Raw genomic sequence first — 12,734 nt, forward strand, 5'->3', positions numbered from 1 at the left:
TCATAGCAATAACATTGAGGGTGTGAAGACACTCTAAAACTAAAACAAAGAAGAGGCTGGGACTTCCCATTCCCTTACTTGATGATGTTCCACAATCATTGGGTGAAGGCAGAAAAAAATGGCATGTCCAAAGATATATCTTTTCTCCACTTCTCAAGTCCCCTTGATAGAGGAATAGAGAAATGTTAGAATCAGAAGCAAAACAAAGGATAAGAAAATAATAAAAAATCCAGCTATTCAGGGAGTCCAAACAGTGATGGAGCCAAGTGCCCAGGGGTGTTCTCTGCCATGAGATAGCAGGACTAGAAGGACCCCTCACTGTGCAATGGTCTCTACCCACATAGCTTAGACCATCCATGGACTCCAGGCAGTACCTTTGACAGGAGCCTCAGAAAATAATAACTGGGATGTGTTCAGATCCATCCTTTTAGGGAGAATACCCTGAGTACTCGCTGGCGGATCTGCTGAGTCTTCACCCCATAGACAAGAGGATTGAGTGCAGGTGGCACGAGGAGGTAGAGTGTGGCCAGAAGAACATGGACATGATGGGGTACATGGTGGCCAAAGCGGTGAGTGAGGAAAGAGAACATTCCAGGAACATAGAAGATCAGGATGACACAAATGTGAGACCCACATGTGCTAAAGGCCTTAAGTCGGGCCTCACCCCCTGGTACTTTCAGCACTGTCTGGAGGATGAAGGCATAGGAAATACCAATGGCCACGACATCTAGCCCAACCACAAGCAGGGCCACTGCCAACCCATAAGCTCGGTTCACTGTGGTTTCTGAGCAGGCAAGTTTCACCACAGCCATATGTTCACAATAGGCATGGCCTATGACGGTGGCCTGGCAGAAGATAAGTCTCCGCAACAGGATAGGGAAGGGGAGGAGGAGGAGTAACCCCCGTACCAGCACTGCCATTCCAATGCGCCCTATGATCCCTGGATGCAAGATGGTGGAATGGTGCAGAGGGTGACAAATGGCTACATAGCGATCCAGAGCCATGGCCACAAGCACACCTGACTCCATGGAAGAGAACGCATGGATGAAGAACATTTGGGTCAGGCAGACAGTGTACCCAATCTCATGGGCATGAACCAGGAGCACTGCAAGGGTTTTGGGTGCAGTGGAGGATGCCAGCACCAGGTCAATGCCAGAGAGCATGGCCAGAAAGAGGTACATAGGCTGGTGCAAGGATGGGTCAGTCCAGATGATAAAGATGATGGTGATATTGCCCATTACAGCAAAGAGATAAAGGACACTCAGCGGCATTGCTATCCAGTGCTGGCTTTCCTCTAAACCGGGGATGCCCATCAGGAAAAAAGAAGGCTGCAGTAGCCTCCAGCTAGAATTACTAAGGGCCATCGTCAATGGCTTAGAGAAGGAAGAGAGAAAAGAAACAAAAATCATGATTTCTCCACTGCTGGGGGGTTATCACAGTGTCTACCTCTGGCTACCACCTTCATGAGAAGAGAGAACCTGAAAGTGAAACACACAAGAATAAAGTGAGATACAAAGAAGAGAATCCCCTGTTCTTGAGATAATGTCTTTAAGGTGAGACATCCACATGCCTGAATTAAGATAGGTCTACTTTCATTTACAGGTAAGAGTAAACATGCTGCTTAGAGATGTCTAAACTACCATTCAATGACTTCTAATTTGGAATGTCCACTTGAATGGATCCTCTATATCACCTCTTGCCATTACTGAACACAATAAATCAATCTGTTATTTTTTTAAGTATTTTCCCTCAGTTTCCATGACACAGCACTCTACTGTGTTCCTCCTATGTCCTCCATCCCAACACCTTCTCCATCTATCTGTTCACTATATGTTATTGATTCCAGGGCTTCATCTTCTACTCCCTTCCCAGTTCTGTACATTTTCTCTGACTGAGTTCATGATTTACAATATTTTAATCATATATACTTTATTTTCTTCCAAATCTAGGTTTCTAAGTCAAATACCTTTCTGAAATGCAAATTCACTTTCCATTTGCTTACTAAATATTTATACCACACATGCAACATATTCAAGACTGAATTAACTCTACTTTCAGAAACCTGAAATGGTCCTTACTCATTCTTATCTCTCATCCCTTTTACGTTTTCACAGTTCCTGCTGACTAAATGTTTAACTCCTTAATATTCACTCATTCTTCTCAACCCCAGTATCACTGACTAGTGCACACTCGTAACTTTTATCACCTGGAATATTTCCTTAGATCTCTTTGACTTTGATTTCATACCCTTCAAACCAGTCTCCACTCTGTAGTCAGAGGGTTTTTCCTAACATGCAGATGTCATCTTGTCACTTCTGAGGTTAAAATCCTTAGTCCATTTAATCCATGAAATAAAATCACACATTTCAAACTAGTATACAAAGTTTTCAAAGGTTAACTCATATACATTATCTTAAATCAATTATAGTTAGCATTATTATTAACATTTATAAGAAAAGATTATTGAATATGAGATCAGTGGCCTCTTTCCTTTTTACTTGTCCACATGGATCTGTTTCTTTATCTCAAATTTGTGCTATATCTATCTCTTACCACAAAGTAATTCAATGTTTCTGAAACCCCCATATTAGCAAGTAGTACCAATTAAATAAGTGTTCTGTTTAACTTTCCCAATGTGACTCACTTCTTGGGCATTAAAATTAAAAACTTGATATTGGATGTGTTTGCATATATGTTTGTCTTAAAAGACAGACACAGTCTAAAAAATAATTATATTTTTCTACCAAAAGGAAAGGTTCACATGTGTATGTATATATAAAAAGAGTTATGAAAGACTCAGCTCCTTCAGATTATTCATCTATAGATCACTCTGAGTATCTTTCTTATGAACCAGTGAGGACTATAGTATTGTTCCAAACTTTTGAACATGGCAGCTACAAAACCTGAAATGCCAGATGGGCACTTAACTCTCAGTCTTTGTTTTCCTTTCAGATTCAAGTCCACTTATAAATCCAAATAAGAGTAACTAACATATTTTTATCCAGACCTCCAGAAGAGGTTAATTACAAAAATTCACATTTCAGTGCTTAACATTCTACATTGTAAGAAACTTAAGTCTTTGTCTTAACTACACCCGTTCCACTGCAGGTTTTAGCCTACGTCTCATTTTTCACTGGAGGAGTCAGAGAACAGCTGTGCACTTGTGAAAGGCCACCCATCATTTTGATAGGAGCAGTGTCAGCAGAGCAGTGGAGGATAAAGCCAAATACAGTGGGTAAGAGAGAGAAGCAGACCCACAGGTGCCTGAGTACAATCTGCCTTTTTATGTTGTGTGATTTGTCAATCTGGAGGGACAGCCTAGGGCTGTTTTTTAAAAATTAATTGCTGAGGTCAACAAGAGATCCCCCAGTGATTCTTAGATAAAAATCAGACTGAACTTTATTCCCAAGAACCTAAGTGAAGATATATTTAGCTCTCTGACCAGGAAGCAGAGGACAATTAGCAAAGAAATGAAGTTGTAAATTCCTATTTATTCATATAAATTCAATCCAAGCAACCTATCATCCATGAAGCTATACCCAAATTCTGTAAGGTAGCATGGCATATCTCTGTTTCTTTCCTATCAAATCATTTCACTTCTGTGTCATGGCATTAACTCCTTGCACTGGAAAACCCATCAGTGTGTCAGTCCTTAAGGAGCAGAGACTATGCCTTGCTTAGGGCAGCAGTCCCAGGGCAAGTTCCAGAAGTGCCAGAATCTAACTGGTACTCAGTAATGTTTGCTTAATAAATGTCTCTATGATTACATTACAAATAAATAGATGAATATGTAAAACAACCAGGAATCACAGGAACTTGACAAAACAGACAAAAACTGGAGAGATAGTGGTTATTGGCATACTATAGTGGATATCTGTGAGGGATGAGCTGATTGGGCTTCAATGCTCCTCACCTAAAGTGATATCCTGGGTGCTCCATAGCAGAAGGAACCCAGCTGAATCTCTCTGCCAGAAAGGGGTATAACCGAATCCCAGGTGTGTGTCAGAATTGAGGGACTCCTGTGGTCACATCTGGTCACCTCTGCCACTGTCTCTGTCACTGCAGACAGAGAGGTCTGGCATCCCTCTGCGGGCTGTGGCCTGTCCCTGTTTCCTTAATCTCCTCTGTAGTGGCATGGACTTTATGATAGTGGTAAAAGGGAGATGCAAGGACACAGAGATTATGGGAGATCACAGAAACAGTGGGTTCACAATGATGACTTACTAGGAGAGGGAGAAATAGAAATCAAACCGTCAGTGTCAGAGTTCAGGTGTCAAACCCAAGATGCATAAACAGTCAGTAAAATATGTCTGGTACAGGGATGCTGTTCTCCTGATCTCTGGGCTGTTTTTGAGGATGCATAATTCACAGTCTTGATTCAGGGTTGAGGGAAACTCAGCAACTTGGAGAGAGCTTAGAAAAAGGATAAAATTGCCAGACTCAAAAGTTCCATTATGGTCCTCTCTGCTCAGCTGCAAAAATATCCTGAATCCCCAGTTTAGTCTCCATGATGATTGTCTGCCCTAGCACAGGAGAAACAGTGATAAAGGGGATTTTATATTCAGAAGGGTTATGCAGCAATATCTGGATACCAAAGAGGAAACCAAACATATCACTCAGGTCAGGAAGATAAAGATTTCCAGGATGACTCCTTCCAGCTCTGGCAAGACTTGGGTAAAGAAGGTAATTAGCTATGTCTACATATATCATATATGATGATCAGAATGTCAAGCTAGGATGCTGAAGTACTCTGTGCATGATCATGAAGATTTAACTATGGCATTGGTAAGTATGGGCAAACTCAAAGGCTACCTTATAGTAATGTATGGTCTGAAGGTGAGAAGCTAAGGGGAATGGGACTAAGAGGGTTAGTTTTAAGAAGTCAGACCTGGGGAGAACAGCTACTCTGAGGCAAAAGGAAATAAACTTAAGAAGCGCCTGGGTAGCTCGGTCAGTTAAGCGACTTTGGTTTCGGCTCAGGTCATGATCTCGTGGTTTGTGAATTCAAGCCTCATGTTAGGCTCTGCACTGACAGTGTGAAGCCTGCTTGGGATGGACTCTCTCTCTCTCCCTCTCTGTCCCTCCTTCACACTCTCTGTCTCAAAATAAATAAATAAACTTTAAGAAAAGGAAATAAACTTAAGAAAACTAAGAGGCATCAATCCAGATGCAGTGAAACACTCAGCCATAGTAGCCAACCAAGAAATAGCTCCTATCACAAGGGCTATGAGAAAGGCAGAAGTCAGCTGTCAATAGTCTTCCTCAAAACTGTAAGCCCCACATGTGACCTCATATTCCACACCTGAAATCTAAAACACTTAAACACTGAGACATAATCATAGCACTATGGAACACTTTTCCTTCCCCCACACCCCACCACCACATTACTAAGGTCTATATAAAGTTTTTTCGGTTGTGGTTGTTTTGGGGTTTTTTTGTTTTTTTGTTTTGTTTGTTTTGTTTTTTGCCTAATACCTCATGTCCAGCTGTCAACAAAACATTACAAGGTATATAAAAGGCAAAATACAATTGAAAAAGATAAACCACAAGACCAGACATGGCAGGGTATTTGGAATTATCAGGCTGGGGATTTTAAACAATTATGAGTAACAGGCCAAGGACTCTAATGGACAAAGTAGACATCATGAAAGAGCAGAGGGGCAATGTAAGCAGAGAAATAGAAATACTAAGATGAAAACAAAAATAAATGCTAGAAATTAAAAACAACAACACTGTAACAGAAAGAATGACTTTGACAGGCTTATTAGTAGATTGGATATGGCAGAGGAAAGAGTCTCTGAGCTTGAGAATAGATCAATAGAATTCTCAAAAACTGAAAAGCAAAAATAATGAAGACTGAAAAAAACAGAAAAGACATCCAATGACTATGGAACAACCACAAAAGGTGTAACATACACATAATGGTATTCCAAGAATAAAGAAAGGAATATTTGAAACAATAATGACAGTATTTCCCCCAAATGAATGTCAGACGCCAAACCACATCCAAGAAGCTCAGAAAACACCAAACAGGATAAATACTGCCCCCCCCAAAAAAGGCCTACATCTAGGCATATCATTTTCAAGATACCAAAAATCAAAGATAAAGAAAAAATAATGAAGGAAGCTAGAGGGGGTAAAACACCCTACCTATAGGGAAACAAAGATAAGAATTACACCTGACTTCACCTCAGAAGACATGCAAGAAAGCAAAGAGAGAAGTGAAATATTTAAGCAGGTGAGAGACAGAAAACAACAACCCAGAATTCTCTACCCTGTGAAATTATCCTTCAAAAGTGAAGGAGAAATAAAGGTTTTCTCAGACAAGCAAAAATCTCACTGGGTATGGCACCTTACAAAGAATCACACATCTCTATCCCACAGGTTGTTGCAATGTAACATTGACAATTCCTCACCAAGAGATTAATTCTTATTAAACTCCCTCTTGAATCTGAGCTGGACTTAGTGATCCACTGACAATCAACAGAATGTGACAGAAGTCCAGGCCAGAAAAAGCCGAAAAGTATCCACCTGCATGTCTTGGCATTTTTCCTCTCTGTATGCTCACTTCAGGAAGCTCTCTCTTACAATCCAGCTGCCATGCAATGAGAAGTCTAAACCATATGAAGAAGCTTTGGGGAGGTCCTCTAGTCAACATTCCAAACTAATCCCAGTCTTAAAATCATGTCAACCCAGGAGCAGATATGTGAGTCAAGATGCCTTCCACTGATTCCAGCCCATAGCTATTCAATTATCCCCACCTATTTGAGTAGAAGAAAGCCACTGCACTCCACTCCACTGTATTCTTTTTGAATTCCTGACCCACAAAACCTGTGAGAGTGATAAAATAGATGTTATTTTATGCCACTATGTATATGATTGTTCGTTAAAAAGAATAGATAACAAGAAAGCTGGATTTTACTGAAATAATTTGGGGGTTTACTTCTGATTCATTATTGATGATTTTTTAAAGCATATCACTTTTATTTAAAAAATGTTTTTGAATTTTTAATATAGTTTACAACTTAGTTGGCAAAATTCATTTCTATTTGACTGTAAATCTTCACTAAATCATTTGTTCACACCAAATTCCAGTATGTTTTGTTCCTCCAATATATACTATTCTGGTTATAATCAGGGAAGACAAACCACATGATAATTTAAACAGGGAAAGTTTATATAAATAATTTTCAACTGTAACAAGGATTGGATTATCAAGAGATTGGCTAGTAATGAGAGAGAGCTCTAAAGAATATAGCAATAGCAGATGTAAGGAACAGCCCCTACCACTAGAGACAAGAAAGATTGCCCAGGAAGACCCACCTTGAGCTGAGAATCAGGCCCTGTTGGAGAGGGCACAAGATGATACACCAAACAGAAAAGAAGTTGTTGTGATGATGTGTCAGTTGAAATTGCTGGAAATCCACAATCTAGGGTGTTGAGGACAGTTGTTCACAAGAAGGTACCTCACCAGATGCTCTGTCATAAACCTACCCCAGGGAGATGGTGCAGGAAGCACCTGACCACTGGGTACTTGTAGCTGCCAAGCACCACAGGAGCTGGGTGCTTGGGAAGATGTGTAGGGCCTGGGCACTAAAGAAGCTGTGCATGCTGCAGCAAAGCCTTCTAGACAAGCATGTAACAACCAGAAAGTAAAACCCTTTCTGGTTACCTCAGTGAAATAGAATACTAAGGAACCACAGGAGCTTGTCCCCCAACAACAACAGAAAATAAACTATCACAAACTGTTACAATCAACTTTATCAGAACCCTGGAAACTAGTCAAAGATTTGCAGAAACGAGGTGACATTTAATCAAGAAAAAGTTGACTGAATCTCAGCAAGAGAACTCGGTGATATTTTAACTCACCCCGGCCTGATTCCTCCCTCTTTAGTTCAGCAGTGGTCTTAAAAATGGCAGCTCATGTTCCTCATGGGAGGGTCCATGGTGCTGGAAGAAGCAGAGCAGACATTGCTCTCAAAGAATTATAGTTGTTTATTTTGACCCGTCTTGTGATTTCTTGAAGGACAGGTGCAAAGAAGTTGCTTTTATTTCACATAACTCAGAACTGTCCCAGGATAGGGTGGTGGTTACTTATGACCATTTGTCAAAATCATTTAAAGACAAATGGAGTAGCCTCTGCCACCTGAGAGAAGAAATTATAGCTGGGGAAACCACAGATTTACCAAAAACATTAAAGGAAAGGCCGGGGAGTGAGATATCTCACTGGAATAGGTGCTTACTTTGAAAAACTTCCATATATTCCTGGGACATGTCAAACATGTCCAGGGATGAGTGCATATTCAGAAAAGACTGTAAAACGCCCTTAACTCTTATCTTGGCTGACCTTCAGTCTCTGTACGGCAGAAAACCAATATTATAGTAGCAGTATAAAGTGCCTAGTTGACTGTTGAAGGCATACTTCAACACACACACAGACCCCACCTGCAAAGAATGGAGTATTTTCATTCCAGGCAATTAAAGAAAATTCTGTTAAATCACTAGCTGACCACTAAACTAATCAACAGAGACTTCAGTAACCACAAACAACAAAAAATATAGATTTATAAATTTTATCTGGAATCACTAAAGACCCAACAGTTCTGCCACAAGGAGTCACTGCTTAGTGTCCTTTCATTTCATCCTGAAGGACTCATTTCATCCTAAAGGCCACACAAACCCCAGGGAGGGGGAGAATTTGAATTCCAGAGTCGTTTCATTATAATACTCAAAATGTCCACATTTAACCAAAAATTATGATGTATCCAAAGAAATAATAAGTATATCTCATACATAGGCATAAGAAAAAGACTTAATAGAAACTGTCTTCTTTTAAGTTTATTTATTTATTTTTGAGAGAGAGAGAGAGAGAAGGGAATGGGAAAAGAGAGAGGGGGAGAGAGAGAATCAAAAGCAGGCTCTGTACCATCAGCATGGAGACTGACACGGGGCTCGAACTCACGAATAGCAAGATCATGATCTAAGCCAAAATCAAGAGTTAGATGCTTAACCAAGTGAACCACCTAGGTGCCCCAAGAGAAACTGTCTTAAATATGCTCAATGAGCAAACGAAAACCATGAACAAAAACTAGAGCAAACCAATATTTGTCTCACCAAATCAAGAATGTCAATTAAAAAAGAGAAATTATAAAAAGAGACCAAATAAAAATTCTGGACTTGAAAAGTACAATAACTAAGATAAAAATTCACTAGAGGGGTGCAATGGCAGATGTAAACAGGCAGAATTTAGTAAATTGAATACAAGTCCATTGAGATTAACCAAAATGAGAAGCAGAAAAATAGAATGACAAAAAGTGAACAGAACCTAAAAGAACTGTAGGATGCCAATAAATCACATTAACACGAACATAATGGGAATGCCAGAGAAGAAAAAAGAAAAATTAAGAATATTTGAAGAAATAGTCACAGCAAACTTCCCAAATTGGATGAAAGATTCGAATCTATACATTCAAGAGCTCAATAAATTTTTGTAGGATAAACTCAACAAGATCCACATTGAGACATATTATAATCAAACTTTGGAAAGACAAGGAAAAAGAATCCCAATGGTAGCAAGAGAAAAGTCATAAGAGAGCTTCAATAAGATTAACAGCTGATTTCTCACCAGAAATCATGAAGACTAGAAGTCAGTGGGATGGCAAATTAAAAGTTCTGAAAGAAAAATGTCAAGCAAGAGTTCTGTATCTGCTAAAGCAATCCTCAACAATAAAGGGAAAATTAAAATATAACCAGCCAACTACCAACAAAACAAAAACAGAGTTCATAGCTAGAAGAACTATTCTACCAAAAAAATCCAAAAGGAGTCCTTTAGGATGACATAAAAGGACTCTAAACAGTAACTCAAATCCATACAAAGAAATAAAGAATAGCCTTGGTCTGGCCAGCAGGCATGAGGTTGGACAGAGGGCCAGTCCACTGAAATATAAAGGGAGGAGCCTGAGCCACTGCTGCCAGAGAAAAGCATGTGTACAACCTGAGCCATGAAAACGAAGATGGCCACCAAATCATGCCCCGATTGCAACTAACATGCTCCTGTTGTATGTAAATCTTGTCCTTGTGGTTATGCATTTGTTAATAGGAAACTTCTAAAAACAAATCACTAAGAGAAATCATCATCTTTTCAGATGTGAACATTATCGTATCTTTGAAAGATTTCTCAATACTTTTTTATCTGATCTTAAACTAGGATTTAATGCACCCATAGGAAGTAGAAACATCAAGTCTGTCTTTAGAGAAGGCTCTGTTAGTAAAAGGACTATACTTAGTGGCTTGAAATTTTTGTTCTGGGATGTGAGTCTGAAAAATGAGCTTTGAGGGAGACCCATATCTGTTTTATTTTTTAAAAAATTTTTTTTCAACGTTTTTATTTATTTTTGGGACAGAGAGAGACAGAGCATGAATGGGGGAGGGGCAGAGAGAGAGGGAGACACAGAATTGGAAACAGGCTCCAGGCTCTGAGCCATCAGCCCAGAGCCTGACGCGGGGCTCGAACTCACGGACCGTGAGATCGTGACCTGGCTGAAGTCGGACGCTTAACCGACTGTGCCACCCAGGCGCCCCCCATATCTGTTTTAAATGAAGACCAGTTGAAAGCCATGGTGGAAACTTACTCCCAAACAGCAATTCAAGGCCTTACAGCAGACTTCAGAATTTCTGCTATCCAGCTTCTGGCTGCCATAGGAAATGTGAAAACACTGGACAACTAGGTAGGTATCACACCACAATGGATGATCACAAACAGATGATAGGAGAAGTACTTATCTCTCTTTTTTTTAAGTTTACTTATTTATTTTGAGAGAGATAGAGAGAACACAAGCAGGGGAGGGGTAGAAAGAGAAGAAGAGAATATCAAACAGGCTCTGTACTGTCAGCGTGCAGCCCCAAGCAGGGCTCAAACTCACAAACCCTGAGATCATGACCTGAGTCGATGAAATCAAGAGTCAGACACTTAACTAACTGAGCCACTCAGACACCCCAAGATCTCTTAGTCTTAAAAGAGCAGAGACCTATCTTGAAGAGGATCATGGGCTTTGACAAAAAATAAAATTGAAAGAAATCTGGACAATAGTCGGATGTTGATGAAGTTTCCAGATATGTGTTATAGCCATCATTGCAAACAAAAAAGTGTCCAGTAATGTATGGTGGCCTGCAAAAAGGGCATTTCATTACTGCTTTCTAAACCAGCTTAAACTAATTTCTTATTGTCAAGAAATTGAAGTTACATATCAAAAAATGTTTTATAAGCACTCTGCTTTGGTTAGGAGACATGGACCTATACTTATTCATGACATTTCACTACAGACTTCACAAAATCACCATAGTAAAGTTAACTGAATTGGGCTAAAAATTTCTGCCACATTCATAATACTCACTAGAACTTTTTTTCAGTGGATTACCACTTTTTTTGTCATTTGGATCTCTTTATACGAAACAGAACATTCTCTAGGTGCCTGGGTGGCTCAGTCGGTTAAGCATCTGACTCTTGATTTTGGTTCAGGTCATAATCTCACAGTTTGAGAGTTTGAGCCCACATTACACTCCTCACTGAAAGTGCAGAGCATGCTTGGAATTCTCTTGTTCTCTCTGCCCCTTTGCTGCTTATGCATGCACACAAGTGGATGCTCTCTCCCTCTTTCACAAAATAAATAAACTTTAAAAAAAAAAAGAAAGAAACAGAACATTCTCCAATTGAGAAGGAGCAATTGGAGAATTTGAATAAATTTTAGCAATGTTTAATTAATAAATATGGTATATACTATTTAATATTTGGAGAAATTTATCATTTATCATTTAGGGAAAATGTTTAATGCTAATTATACATAGTTTGGTAGAATGAAGCTTTTCTTTTTTGAAAGAAAGAAAGAAAGAAAATATAAGAAGGAAGGAAGGAAAGAAGGAGGGAAGGGAGGGAGGGGAGGGAAGGGAAGAAGAAAAAGGAAAGAAAGAAAGAAAGAAAGAAAGAAAGAGAAAAAAGAAAAAGAAAGGAAGGAAGGAAGGAAGGAAGGAAGGAAGGAAGGACACAAATAAGTTTACAACATAGGTAAATATAAAAGACAATAATGTTCAACATCACTAATCACCAGGGAAATGCAAGTCAAAACCACATGAGATACCACCTTACACCTGTTAGAATGACTAAAATCAAAAACCCAAGAAACAAGTATTGTTGAGGATGTGTAGAAAAAGGAACCCTCATGCACTGTTGGTGAGAACGCAAACGGATGTAGCCGCTGTGGAAAGCAGTATGAAGGTTTCTCTAAAAATCAAAAATGGAATTACTATATGATCCAGTAATTCCACTACTGGTTATTTACCCAATGGATATGAAAAAACTAATTCAAAAAAATATATGCACCCCTATGTTTACTGAAGCTTTATTTATAATAGCCAAATTATGGACACATCAGAGTGTACATGGATAAATGAATGGATAAAGAACATATGGTATAAATATACAATGGAATATCACTCAGCCATAAAAAATAATGAAATCTTGCCATTTGCAGCAACATGGATGGATCTAGAGAGTATAATGCAAAGTGAAATAATCCAGTCAGAAAAAAGATATATACCATGTGATTTCAATCATATGTAGATTTTAAGAAACAAATCAAAGGGAAAAAAAGAGAGAGAGAAACAAAAAAACAGACTTTTAACTAGAGAAAATAAACTGATGGTTACCAGAGGGGAGGTGGGTGAAGGACGGGTAAAAT

The 12,734-nt window shown here is 39.2% G+C and overlaps 1 protein-coding gene across 1 annotated transcript; it reads right to left on the bottom strand.

Moving 5' to 3' along the window:
* Positions 1 to 352: 352 nt before the first annotated feature.
* LOC122482637 (olfactory receptor 52L1-like) lies at positions 353 to 1,459 on the bottom strand. The gene has a single exon (XM_043578953.1). It carries the CDS (start codon positions 1,407 to 1,409, stop codon positions 414 to 416), a length of 996 nt encoding a protein of 331 aa, XP_043434888.1. The 5' UTR covers positions 1,410 to 1,459; the 3' UTR covers positions 353 to 413.
* Positions 1,460 to 12,734: the final 11,275 nt, after the last annotated feature.

This window comes from Prionailurus bengalensis, chromosome D1 (assembly GCF_016509475.1).
Source record: "Prionailurus bengalensis isolate Pbe53 chromosome D1, Fcat_Pben_1.1_paternal_pri, whole genome shotgun sequence".
In the NCBI taxonomy this organism is placed as follows: domain Eukaryota; kingdom Metazoa; phylum Chordata; class Mammalia; order Carnivora; family Felidae; genus Prionailurus; species Prionailurus bengalensis.